This window comes from Tremella mesenterica, assembly GCF_000271645.1.
Source record: "Tremella mesenterica DSM 1558 unplaced genomic scaffold TREMEscaffold_8, whole genome shotgun sequence".
Lineage (NCBI taxonomy): Eukaryota > Fungi > Basidiomycota > Tremellomycetes > Tremellales > Tremellaceae > Tremella > Tremella mesenterica.
The window spans coordinates 400,013-412,782 of NW_006711232.1; the positions used below are offsets into that span (position 1 = coordinate 400,013).

The 12,770-nt window shown below is 46.5% G+C and overlaps 4 protein-coding genes across 4 annotated transcripts; 3 read left to right on the plus strand and 1 right to left on the minus strand.

Annotated features, from left to right (window-relative positions):
* Positions 1 to 490: 490 nt before the first annotated feature.
* On the plus strand, positions 491 to 3,667 carry TREMEDRAFT_69288 (uncharacterized protein; the record flags this gene model as incomplete). The annotated part of the gene is made up of 11 exons (XM_007005839.1): positions 491 to 961; positions 1,042 to 1,257; positions 1,306 to 1,442; positions 1,484 to 1,525; positions 1,572 to 1,704; positions 1,749 to 1,823; positions 1,867 to 2,314; positions 2,360 to 2,516; positions 2,634 to 2,699; positions 2,743 to 2,893; positions 3,080 to 3,667. The coding sequence occupies 11 exons, from the start codon at positions 491 to 493 to the stop codon at positions 3,665 to 3,667; spliced, it is 2,484 nt and encodes an 827-aa protein (XP_007005901.1).
* An 878-nt stretch (positions 3,668 to 4,545) lies between these two features.
* TREMEDRAFT_32275 (uncharacterized protein) lies at positions 4,546 to 6,708 on the plus strand (the record flags this gene model as incomplete). The annotated part of the gene is made up of 11 exons (XM_007005581.1): positions 4,546 to 4,680; positions 5,013 to 5,101; positions 5,149 to 5,194; positions 5,305 to 5,394; positions 5,486 to 5,674; positions 5,801 to 5,833; positions 5,886 to 6,018; positions 6,062 to 6,121; positions 6,169 to 6,280; positions 6,425 to 6,633; positions 6,677 to 6,708. Coding segments are annotated over 11 exons (1,128 nt in total), but the record flags the coding sequence as incomplete, so codon positions are not given.
* A 242-nt stretch (positions 6,709 to 6,950) lies between these two features.
* Positions 6,951 to 10,376, plus strand: TREMEDRAFT_39796 (uncharacterized protein). The gene is made up of 8 exons (XM_007005618.1): positions 6,951 to 7,319; positions 7,617 to 7,804; positions 8,070 to 8,275; positions 8,325 to 8,865; positions 8,945 to 9,030; positions 9,199 to 9,451; positions 9,497 to 9,630; positions 9,763 to 10,376. Exons 1-8 carry the CDS (start codon positions 6,959 to 6,961, stop codon positions 10,112 to 10,114), a joined length of 2,121 nt encoding a protein of 706 aa, XP_007005680.1. The 5' UTR covers positions 6,951 to 6,958; the 3' UTR covers positions 10,115 to 10,376.
* A 130-nt stretch (positions 10,377 to 10,506) lies between these two features.
* Positions 10,507 to 11,334, minus strand: TREMEDRAFT_63454 (uncharacterized protein; the record flags this gene model as incomplete). Its single annotated transcript, XM_007005725.1, has 3 exons — positions 10,507 to 10,554; positions 10,600 to 10,677; positions 10,906 to 11,334. 3 exons carry the CDS (start codon positions 11,332 to 11,334, stop codon positions 10,507 to 10,509), a joined length of 555 nt encoding a protein of 184 aa, XP_007005787.1.
* Positions 11,335 to 12,770: the final 1,436 nt, after the last annotated feature.

Below are 12,770 nucleotides of genomic sequence, written 5' to 3' on the forward strand. Positions count from 1 at the left end.
TCTCCCTCCCGCTGCCTCGACAGCCATCGACGTCCGACGTACTTGATGTATCGACGTGACACGATCATTCAACATTTAGTCTCCCGCACGGTCCTTTGCCAGACATCCCATTGTCTTTCCCTCTCTACCATTTCATACTCACCATACTGTACTACTTCCCCTCATTCCTGCCCGTTACTATCCTTGAGCTTACTTGACCACAGTCGACACAGTACGCCCTCACAACATGTCTTACAATCGACAAGGTTACGGTCGTCAACCCGACTTTTCAGCTCCTCCCCTCACGTCTAACTCGTACCACAATCCTTCTCAACCTGATCCTTATCATCAACCCACTCAGTACTCCCAATACTCTCAATACTCTCAACCAGACTCTTTCCATTCCACTCTATCCACCAACGTGCAACGTGGCCCATCCCCGGTGGATCAAGGTCAGTACGAAAGTCACGAAATGTATACGCAACCTCCTTCCGCCTACCCATCCCAGCAGATGTTACAACCTCGACCATCTTACTCGTCAAACGGACATGATTGGCCCGATGACACAAAATCGTATTCCTCCACTACCAATCTCAATGCGAAAGAATGGGGGGTGGGAGAAGTCGTTCCTCCCCTTCCATCAGGATATCCTCCTCGTCCCCCTCTCTCACCTTATGGTGGTGGCATGTATGGAGCTCCTTCTCCAGTTCCCAGTAATTACAACGGAGGAGCTCAATGGCATCAGATCAGAAATCAATTGTTGGAACGACGCGTCGTACAACAGGTTCCTCTCAGTAATGGGAATCTGATCATGGATATCCCGGTACCCCGGGGTGTGATACCTACCACTCAGGGATTGGGACTGCAAGAGGAAGAGATGAACAAGATGAGGTATTCTGCGGCAACATGCGATCCTGATGATTTTATGAGGAACAAGTTCACGCTTCGACAATACCTATGGGGAAGAAGGACAGAGCTATTTGTGAGTGCTCCTTCACTTACTCTTGATCATCTGTCATCAATCCATACTCAAAGGGGGGCTATGAGTTGACTAATCTACAGATCGTCATGACCATGTACAATGAAACGTCAGATCTACTCCTCCGCACTCTCAACTCGGTCATCAAGAACATCGCCCATCTCTGTACCCGGAACCGATCCAAGACATGGGGTGCGGAAGCGTGGAAGAAGGTAGTTGTCTGCATCGTAGCAGACGGTAGAAAGGTGGTGGATCCCCGGGTGCTAAAGGTCCTTCAACTAATGGGTGTTTATGCAGAGGTCAGTCTTTGGCAAAGGGAATGTACAATTTAAAGCTGACTTTACAAGGGTGTGGCAAAGGACCATGTAGCCGGCAAGGAAACCCAAGCTCATATATTCGAATACACCTCGCAGGTCGTCGTGTCTGATAGTGGAGAAGTGGGCTTTGGAGCAGTACCTGTTCAGCTGTTATTCTGTCTCAAAGAGTTAGTTCATACCGATCTTTCATTCATTGCTGACAGTGTAGGCAAAACAAGAAGAAGCTCAACAGTCATCGATGGTTTTTCAAGTTGGTTCAGCTTCCTCTTGTCCCAGAATGTGAAGCTGATTCATAGCGCATTTGGACCATTGATCAAGCCTAATGTCTGTGTGTTGCTTGATGTCGGCACCAAACCCTCGGGCAAGAGCATCTACGAACTGTACAAGTGCTTTGAGAAGCACCCCAACGTCGGAGGTGCCTGTGGCGAGGTGAGTTAAATGCCCCATAATCCGGTCTTGTCACTGACGTTCAGATCTTTGCCGACACTGGTAGATTTGGCAAACTCCTTTTCAACCCTCTCGTGGCCGCCCAGAATTTTGAATACAAGGTAAGTCACAGGGCACATCACTATCCGATTCACTGACGGTCAGATGTCCAACATTCTCGACAAGCCATTCGAATCTGTCTTCGGACTGATCTCCGTCTTACCCGGTGCTTTCTCTGCTTATCGTTATGCGGCCGTTGCGAATCACCCTGATGGTTCTGGCCCCCTGGCAGCATACTTCCATGGAGAACTCATGAACCTCCCAGGCGCCACGGCCAGCATATTCGATCGTAACAAGTTCTTAGCTGAAGATCGTATCTTAGCATTCGAAATCGTCGTGAAGAAGAACGCTCGGTGGAGATTACAATATGTCAAATCTGCCAAAGCCGGTACTGATGTTCCTAATCGAATACCAGAGTTCATCTCTCAACGTCGAAGATGGCTCAACGGTTCGATTTTTGCTCAGACATACGCAATGGTATCTTTCTACCGGATTTGGACTAGTGGCCATGGGATCATTCGAAAGTTCTTGCTCACCATCGTCACCTTATACAGTGAATCAGCATGTGTCTCGGTCATTTGGCAGAGCTAACGAGCAGACTTGGTTAATCTGATCTTCAATTGGCTTTCTCTTTCGTCATTCTATCTGGCCTTCTTCTTCCTTCTCAGCTCGAGTGTTACTAGTGGTTCCGATCCATTTGGTGGTGCTGGCGACGATGTATTCCAGATCTTCAACAAGGTATACATTGGGCTCATGTGAGTCGTTTTAGTAAAATGCCATCATGCCCCGATTACTATTGGTCGACCACTGTGGTCCTCCCGCGATGACTCGTCTTGCTGCTCAACCGAGTTCGTATGAGCTGACGCCCGCAGTTTCGTGGTACTGGTCTGTTCACTTGGTAATCGGCCGCAAGGTTCCAAATTCATGTACACCTTATGGTCAGTCGTCTTAGCTACCGCGGGTGATTGTCCTGACCATCAGTATCGTGCTCTTCGCTGTTTGCCAAGGTATTCTGTTGTATTGTGCCGGATGGACGGTGTACCAATCGGTCCCTCATACTGCTGCTGGATGGTCCGACGTCGATGCCTTGTTCCACAATAGGACATTCGTTTCGCTTGCTTTGTCTCTGCTTGTAAGTCGGCTTCACTCTTCCTCTTCCTCTTCCTCTTCCTCTTCCTCTTCCTCTTCCTCTTCCTCTTCCTCTTCCTCTTCCTCTTCCTCTTCCTCTTCCTCTTCCTCTGCCCCCGCTTCCATCTCCTCTGCCACTCATCCCTCCATGTCCCAGAATCGAAGTCAAAGTGTCAACGCTGACGCCGAGGCTACATACGGCCTCTACCTCATCTCCTCGTTGCTCTACTTCGAACCATGGCACATGTTGACATCCTTTTTCCAATACCTTCTCCTCCTCCCTTCCTACGTCAACATCCTCCTCATTTACGCATTCTGCAACTTGCACGATGTATCATGGGGAACGAAAGGCGACAATGGTGCATCCAAAGATCTTGGTCAAGCTAAGAAAGTCGAAAAGGATGGACAAGAACTCGCAGAAGTTGCCGTTCCTACTAAACTCGAAGACGTGGAAGCTTTATGGTCTCAAGCCAGACAAGAACTTCGAGTACCTGCTAAAGAAGTACATGAAAAACGATCTGCCGAGACGAAAAGAAACGATCAAGATAGAACATTCAGAACCAACGTCGTACTACTTTTCTTGGGTTGTAATCTTCTCATCATTCTTTTATTCACCAGTTCTGTATTCACCAATTGGCTCAACAAACATTTCGCAGAAGCAAGTAGTAGCGCTTTCAATCCTTACCTCACAGTGATCTTTTATGCTGTCTTGGGATTGTCGGCGGTGAGAGCGGTGGGATGTGTATTGTATTTGGTATTAAGATTGATAGGTTATTGAGAAGGAAGTACCGACGCTGGCGTTGGGAAAAGATTGTGTATGCTTAGGATGCATCTTGTAGGAACGTAACGCAGGGGCTGTTGCAATCTAACCAACTTGATTCCTTTAAACCCCCCTCCTGGCCCGGCGGCCGGCGGCTTCCCATGCCCTCACGAGCTGAGCGGGATGATTTAAGGTTCAAGGACGTCTCGGTTGAAAGTCAAAAGTGAAGGGATGACATTCCGGAGCCCCAGAAACACAGGTCCACAGGTCCATCAATCACCCTTGAACGACATTGCTGGACATCTTCAACCTTTGCTTCTCCCTCTCCTCACTCTGCATCTTTTGCCTTCTTGCTTCTATCTCCACAATAACCGAATGTGCCTCGAGGCGTAGAGAATTTTCCAAAAGATATATATCACCAAACTGTCTTCCAATCGTCTATGGACCATCGGTTCACTGTTAATTCTGAGCGTCATTCTACTGCAACAATTTCCAGAGATCTTTCATCGAGTATATAAGGATTGGACTGATATTGGTCCAGAAAGAAATATGAGACCTGGGAAAAAGAGTGTAGGGTACTTTGTAAGTTTCCTCCCTTCCCCTCCCCCTTCTTCTGTTTCCTTCACTCTTAGCTGCTTCTACCACTCAAACCTCTGCATGTCCGAAACGACCAGCAAAGCATTTCTTGATACATCCCAGTTCTTCGATTCGGGTCTATTCTTCTTCATATTTATCTCCTCTTCTTTTCTTCTACCCGGCAATCAGAGCAAACCATACAGGATCCGAGCTTAGCCTAAGAGAATAGATGAGATAGCATAGTTGAGGGTCGTCCTGATGCCCAGGTCAATTGGTCAGCTCCTCCTCGACCGGTATGATAGAAAGAGGACTGATTGTATAGGGGAATATACGGTCGGAAATTCCCTCCTCAACTTATACCTTATCATGATTTGACGCATATCAATTATGCTTTTGGAAACATCAATAAGGAAACTGGAGAGGTATTTCTGAGTGATACTTGGGCAGATGTTGAGGTGAGTTATATACCTCTTGATACATATGTGCTTGAACGATTCTTATCTCTGACACTTTCACACCTATCTGATTTTCCGATCTAATCATACCGCTGGAATGCTTTTCCGTGCTGCTACTTTGTGCTTGGCCCTTAAAACCTATATGGCCCACCTGTCCTTATGTGCTACTTTACTCATCTCCGTCCGTGTTGTCTATCTTACTCACCTTTTGTCGGCCCCACTTCCATCTTCCATCTTCCGTTCTTGTGGTCATGTTCGCTCAGCTGAAAGACCCAACAATGACTTGAATCACGCTCATTGGATATGTATGATGTGAATATCGCTGAGAGTAGATTCATTACGACGGAGACGACTGGAACGAGCCCGGTAATAATATGTACGGATGTCTCAAAGCTATCTATCTGATCAAAAAGCTTAATCGGTCAGTTGACCCTTGCGTTGATGTCTTGCATCAGCTGATATATGAAGGAACATTAAAGTCTTACTAAGCATAGGAGGTTATACATGGTCGGGGGTATGTTTAGCCCTCTTCCCTTTCTTCAAGCTTCTATCATCTTCCCCACGTTCTGAGTCTCTCTACTCGATGATTCTACCCTGTGTTATCGACTCGTATTGATGTGGTAGAACTTTATCAATATCAACGACCCAGACTGGAGGAACATCTTTGTAGATTCTGCTGTTGGCCTCGTAGAGGATGTAGGTTTAGACGGGTTAGTCATTCGCCTCCCTCTATGTATCTCAATGGCTGATAATCAGACTCGACGTTAGTGTAGCGGATCAGTTGATGGGGAAGGGCTTACCATAGATTGACTACGAGTATCCCAAGACAGAAACTGAACACGAGGGATACGTTTCTCTCCTACGAGAACTTAGAGCTGGACTGGATGCTTTGGCTGAGAGCAAAGGGCGATTGAGGGGGATGTATCAACTAACTATCTCTGCTCCGTGTGGTTGGGATAATATGCACAACTTGAGAGTGAGAGAGATGAACAAGGTGGGTGGTGAACCTCTCTCTGGTCTGTTGTTCCATTCCTTCCGGGCTGTAAGGACCACTCTACACATCTAGTACCAGTAACAAGGGTCATCAGGACTTTTGACTAGGGGAAGCTGATCAAGGTAGTATCTAGACTTCTTGAATCTCATGGCCTACGACGTGAGTTTACCTCTTCGAAACTTGATCGCAATATACGCAGTGTTGACCTTAGTTTGCCGGTCCTTGGGATCCCATCACAGGCCATCAAGCTGCACTCTTCCCTTCTCACCAAAACTCACCTTCTGTCGCTACAGCTGTCAACTTCTACCTTCAAGCCGGCGTTCCTCCACACAAATTGGTCATAGGTCAGCTTATTCAGGTAGACCTGGGCAATCAGCTGATAAACAGGTATTCCATTGTATGGTCGAGCGTTCGAAGGGACCGAAGGTATTGGAAAGCCTTACAACGGTTCGTAACTCCTCATTCTTTGACCCATAAACATGCTAATCCTATAGGTTCTGGAGAAGGATCTTGGGAAGCAGGAATGTGGGATTATAAAGCCCTCCCTTTGCCTGGTTCTCAAGTCATAGAAGATCGTTCACTGGGAGCTGCATATTCCTATGATCCGTAAGGATTTCTTTCGTACACTCTTCACTACTTTCAGCAATCCAGTCACTTACTCGTGTGAACCACCTTGCACACACACTCCCTCTCCACACTCAACTCATGATCCGTAAAGTGTGAAGCCGAGAAACGGAATTGACAAAACAGTCACAAACGTCATTTGGTAACGTACGACACTCCTGCTGTCGCTTGGCAGAAAGCGAGATACATCGCAGAGAACGGACTTGGAGGAGCCATGTTCTGGGAACTCGATTCTGACAAACCTGCATCTTCAGGCGAGAGTCTTGTCAAAGTCGTCAGAGAGACTATGGGAACGTTGGAATGGCGTGAAAACGAGTTGGAGTATCCACAAAGCAGTGAGTCTTCTCTCCCGATGAATGACTCTTGGTGATAAGACAGAATACGACAATTTGAGGAATGGAATGCAATGAATCATGTGTTACGATGCAAGTTTGTTTTAGCCTAGATGTATGCATATACTGTGATCTATCCATCGTTTCTAACTTCTTCTTCCCACCATTATCATCGTTGCTTGTTACAGCATCTCTAATCTTTACTATAAGTTAAGTGCACCAAAGAGTAGACATCACGTGATCAATATTTCACTTTCGATCGCATCAATAAGTTTTGAGCAAGATTACAATTCTGCCTCCTCCTCTTCCTCCTCTTCCCTTGAACACTATGTCTTCCGCTACAGAGGTCAGACTCCTCACTCTGCTCAATGTAACAGCAACGAGATATCCTCTTGATCGAGATCAACCAGGTGGTCACCGTTCTTCCACTTCTACCCCCACACCAGCTTCCCCACAGCCGAACGAAGGACAGGCGGTGAAAAGGAGGAAGAGCGTAGTTTTCGGAGGTGAGGTAGGTCCGACTGGTAGCTCGTTTGTTCGAAAACGTCTCAAAGTGGATTTCGGATCGGATAAACCATCACAGAACCGAAAAGTTAGAGTGGAGGAGGTCGATGATGGCTTGAAAGAAGGAGAAGAGGGGTTTTTGGTGAAAGATGTTGAAGAGTCGGAAGATGAGTCGGGTCCTTCTGGTGAGTTGACATCCTCTTTACTCTTCCTCTTTCTTGTCTTGTCTTCCTCTTCATTTCTTTGCCTCTTCCTTCTCTCATCTTCTCTTCTCTTCCTCTTCATCTCGTCCTTTTCTCTTGTCTTCCACCATAGATCAGCGATGAGCTTGTGTAATGAAACACTTTCACTTGCTATATATGACAGTGACATTCTACGGTCTGCACTCAGGGACGGACAGCACAGGGGTGAGGAGAAGGGGGCGTAACTCTGGGCAGATACAACAAGCGGAAGAGAATCAGGTACAAAATGCTCACTCTCAGGCTCACAAGATATGTTCAATCTTCACTTCGGTCCTTCTCCTTCTATCTTGACGCCGGAGAGTATCTCTGCGGCGGATGCTCATGAGTGGGGGCTTGAACGGAAGAGTCTCAAAGGGTTCGGAAAGTCGGTGGAAAATTGGCCTGGGAAGACGGGTGAGCTGGGGTCGAATGAAGAGGCTTTGAATAGGGTGAGTGAGAAGTTACTCTTCTCCCACTTTCGTTCGAGACTCTTCATTTCGATGCTCGAGGGTCGTCCGCGACACTTCACGACTGGTTTCTTCTGTCGGAACACTCTTTCCCCAGTCTGTCATCTCACACAGGCTAGAGAGACGTTCTACTTAGTACCTCTGACTTCGAGCTCTCTATACCCATGATAGCGTTGTATTTCTCGAGGTGTGACCTGAAATTCACGGACAACTAGCATTTGCGATTGCTTCTCAGCTGACAGATCAGATCACACCCGCTCTTCTCTCCTCTCTCCGGGGTACAAAACCAGCCCCTTTGGTCTCCACTTCCCTGTCCCACCTGGGAACATACAAAGATTTCTATTTCCATTCCCTCGACGGAGAAGCCGATGGATCAGAGACGAAACTTCTCGGTGAACAGAAAGAATCTCTCCGACAAGCCATCATGGTCCATACCTTCAATCACGTCCTCAAGTATGTCTCCAACTTTTTCTCCTCCAGGTTTCATCGTGCTAACTCTTAGAACCCGAAAGAGGATTCTCAAGAATAACGAAAAACTCTCTCGGGCAGCTTCTTCCGGTCATCCTATTGATCCTCCTCGAGATCAATCATTCACTCGTCCTAAAGTCTTACTTCTTCTACCACTGCGCTCCTTGGCCCTTCACTATCTGTCCACTTATCTCTTCCCCCTGGCACCTTCAGGAACTCAAATTGAGAGTTTAAAACCGTTCACAACTTCGTTCTCTCTACCTTCCGATACGACTGATCCCCTCGGTGAGCCTTCAGCGACACAACGATATCCCATTGATCATCTGGCCAATTTCAAAGGAAACAGCGATGATAATTTCAGATTTGGAATCAAAATCACGCGGAAAGCTTGGAGAGTGGTCATGATGCCTGCCAACGAGGAGAAATTGATGGATTGCGATATTTTGGTGGCTAGTCCTCTGGGGATAAAGATGACTGCTGAGAAAGAGAAGAGCGAGGATTTATTGGCCAGCATGGAAATTGTGGTGGTGGATGGTATGGATGTGATGCAGATGCAAAACTGGGATCATGTGCAGGTGAGTAATCTCCCGACATACAATTGATTGATCGACCTTGAGAAGGATCCAGTCACAGATATGTATAGCTGACGATCAGTTCATCTTTGATCACCTCAACAAAATTCCAGAGTCTCCTCATGGTTGTGACTTTTCCCGAGTCAAACCTTGGTATCTAGACAATCAGTGGGTGGTTTTGTTCTCATACCCTGACTTCTCAGAGGCCTCAATTACCTCTATTCCTGCGTTTGTGGCTCATCACGAGTCTCGTCTGGAATCATGTCACCCCACCAATTTGTTCTACCTCAAGGTCTTGCTCCACATATATATCACGAAGTTAGAGCTGACATGAAGAGCCAAATATCTTCGACAAACTATCCTCTTATCCCGATATGACACCCCAGAAGGACGTGCCCTCTTTCATCGCCAATGTCACAATTTAGCGGGAAAAATCCGATTAGATCGTGCTTCTTTCCCTGGTGTGCTTGACAGAGTTAGACCCGGAGTCAAGCAGGTGTTCGAACGTGTGGATCTTGGACAAAGAGGATTAGGGGGTGACGCAGCTGCAGAGGAGGTTGAAAAGCGATTAGAGTGGTTCTTGAAACAAGTCAGCTCCCGTCTTGGATTTCCTTTGGCTGAGCTGATCGGTCAGACTCTACCCTCTTTACTACGATCTGCCGTGTCGAGACAGAACACTTTGGTGGTGGTACCTTCTTACTTTGATTTCGTTCGACTCACCAATGCCTTGAGGAAATCCGAAGTCATCACATTCTCTGCCATATCAGAGTACGTCTTTATATTCCCATCACCAGCCACCTCACCTCTACCCCTACTAAACCCCACACAGACCATGCTCTATATATTCGACACTCGATAACTGGTAATTATGATTTGATATATATGACTAACGTCATTCAGATACTCTTCCAATTCTGAAATCTCTCGAGCCCGAACGACATTCTTCAAATCACGCGTCCCCTTCTTAATCGTAACTGAACGATTCCACTTTTACCGACGATACCGTCTTCGAGGAGCTAAAACCCTTGTTTTTTATTCTCTCCCAGATCATGCGCAGTTTTATACGGAATTCCTTCGTATGCCTTTCCTCGGTCCTGGAGGTGAAGAAATGGAAGGTGAGGTGGATGAAGGCGAAGTACAAAGTAGGGTGTTGTTCAGTAGGTTTGATAAGTTGAAATTGGAACGGGTGGTAGGGAGTGAAGATGCTAGGAGGATGATGAGTAGTGGAGAGGGACGATTTCAATTCACTTAGTAATCTTGAGTTGGATTAATATGTCGAAGATCTTGTCTCATATCAACAGATCGAAGGAGATATCTAGGTGTCTATCAACTTAATCATCTATGAACCTGTCATGAAGACGAGAGAGAGTGCAATGGACAATTTGATACTTCTCCTATCACAGTGAAACATCTTGGTATACCATCGAATGATCAGTATGGACAATTTACACTGAAAATGTATAGATTGGTATTTACTGTCTATTTGTAAGACTATGTACATATTCATATTTTTCAAACTAATGATTCCTCGTCTCGCCCCAAGATATCTTCTCACATCTCACTTCAAGAGATAGACGTGATTGCCAGAAACTCAATATCGGTCCGAGAGATAGCTGACGTGATGATGATTTTGTATATCCTTTTTCATAATCCCGAAGCAGCCTTCAAAACGGCCCAACGTTGTTTACATTCCTTGGTCGTCAGATTGTTCTTAGAAAAGGAGTCGGTTGAACGTACTTGAACAGACCTCCCTTCACCTGCCCAAGTGACTCGTTCCACAACTTCATTGGGATTCTTCCATTCGCCATGTTGTAGCTGAAATCAGCGTCTTGATTTTGACACTACTCTCCTCATCTTCACTTCTTTTCTTTATCTTCTCTCACACACACACCTTCCCCCTCTCTCATTCTTCTCCCTCATTCCTCTCTTTTGTCTTCTCTTTCTCTTATCTCGCTCTGTCTCTTCTTCTTGACTTGATTTGACCCTCCTGGTCGCTAAAGGATGTTGAATGTGTCGATAGATTGATCAAAAGAATAAACTCACCTGAGCTTGCCACAAAGCTCTATCTTCCGTATCTGTCCATTCCCCTCTTTTCACTTCCATCCCTATCCCCATCCCCGTCCCTTCCGTCTTGATCCTTTTCACCCTCCCTTCATCCGAACCAGAAGTAGGTGTAAGAGGTAATTTCCTACTTTTCCCCAAAGGTGTATTCTCTTCTCTCCCTATCATCTCAGTCTCACTCTGATTCGTTCTAACTCCCGATTCCGAATGACTCGGGATACTACTCAAATGATTTGAAATAGATTCTTTTCGAGGAATTTTATTGAGCGTAATAGGAGAATTCAATTTTTTCTCAGTCATTTCAATATCCATCTCTTCATCCTCCGTTTCTCCAGTTAAATCAACTATCATACCTTTTTCGATACTTTTCAATTCCATAGGTTGAGGTTTGATCTCGTCAGCTTCGGCCATCTTTCTTTCTCTTGATTTCTCTGAAAGATATGAAGGTAAATGAATTGTACCTGTTAATATCCAACGAAGATCAACACCGGAAATACGATTATTGTTAAATACCCAAGGTGAGGAATGTAAACGACCTATGAATGTATATTCTGAATCACGGGATGGGATGACGAGAGGTCGTTTATGTTTTCTTTTTCGTTTAGAGATTTTGATTGGTTTGACTAGTCTGTTGGATTTGTTGAGATCGTTGGGTTTGTTGATGGAGGTTATAGAGTTGGTAGACTTGGTAGGTTTGGTGATAGTGTTGATGGGTTTGGTGGAGTGTGTTAAGGTTTTGGGTGAAAGTGGTGTAAGAGGACAAATGCTCATGTGAGTCAATTGAACGTGAGTTAGCGAGGAAGAAGAAAGGGTGGGGAAAAGGGTTATCGTCAAATCCAAATGCCCTATTGCATCCGTTCACCTGTGGCCAGTGGCGGTGGTCACTAAGCAACGGTCAACCCGCTCGCCGCTCGACGCTCGGGGTCGTCGTCAAGATGACTTGACAACGCCGTACGCCGACTCAGGGACAGTCAGTCTAGAGTGAGTGGGGCGTGTGTCGCCAAGCGAGCTTTAGACTAATTTTTCTTTCTTCTTCTTGCATCTCTCACCCATGCTGTCAAAGTGTCAGCTTGATCAGATGCGCAAACCTTCAATAATGATCACAGGGGAAATGTCATGTGGAAGCAAGAGTGGAGGTGGACATGCCGGGTAGAACGATTACCGGTCAAAATGAGAGAAAAACGCGTCGATCGATTGGTTGCCCTTTTGGACTTTGAAAAACCATGTGCTTGCTGTCATCCCAAATCGCAGATCGACCACTCTTCGGCATTCAAAATACAATCGGGCAGCGCGGCAGTGGACAGCGTCGTAGTTCCAGGGGCCCGCTGCCCGCTGCGGTGCGCGAGTGCTTGTCTATGACCTATGATCATGGTGTATAGCTACCAAGGCACTATGGCACTATGGCGAGGCGAGTTGAAGGGTGGATTTTGAGGATACGCAGCTTTTAGGAGCCGGGAGCAGTCGGTGGGTCATCCGCCAACAATGGATCAATGGCCAATGGAGTATGTACGTGATAGATTCCAGCTCAAATTTAGATTCCATTCTACCCATCCTTGTCGTGTCATTACTAACATCAACAATGACGACAGCGCCCTTCTTCATCCCCACGTGGGTATCTTCATCCTCGAACACCTTTCAACCTAAGCCTTGTCTCTCTTCTCTCTCTTTCTGACATCTGATACCTCAGTTCTGGCCTCCTTGTCTTCATCATCGGACCACTAGGTCACTCATAGTCAGTCTAGGCACCCTCCACACCCTCTGCACTGCATTTAGGGATCACTCCTCTCTTTCCCCCCCCCCCCCCCCCTGGGCCCCCCACCATGGACCTCTCTTTCCTCCCCCAGACA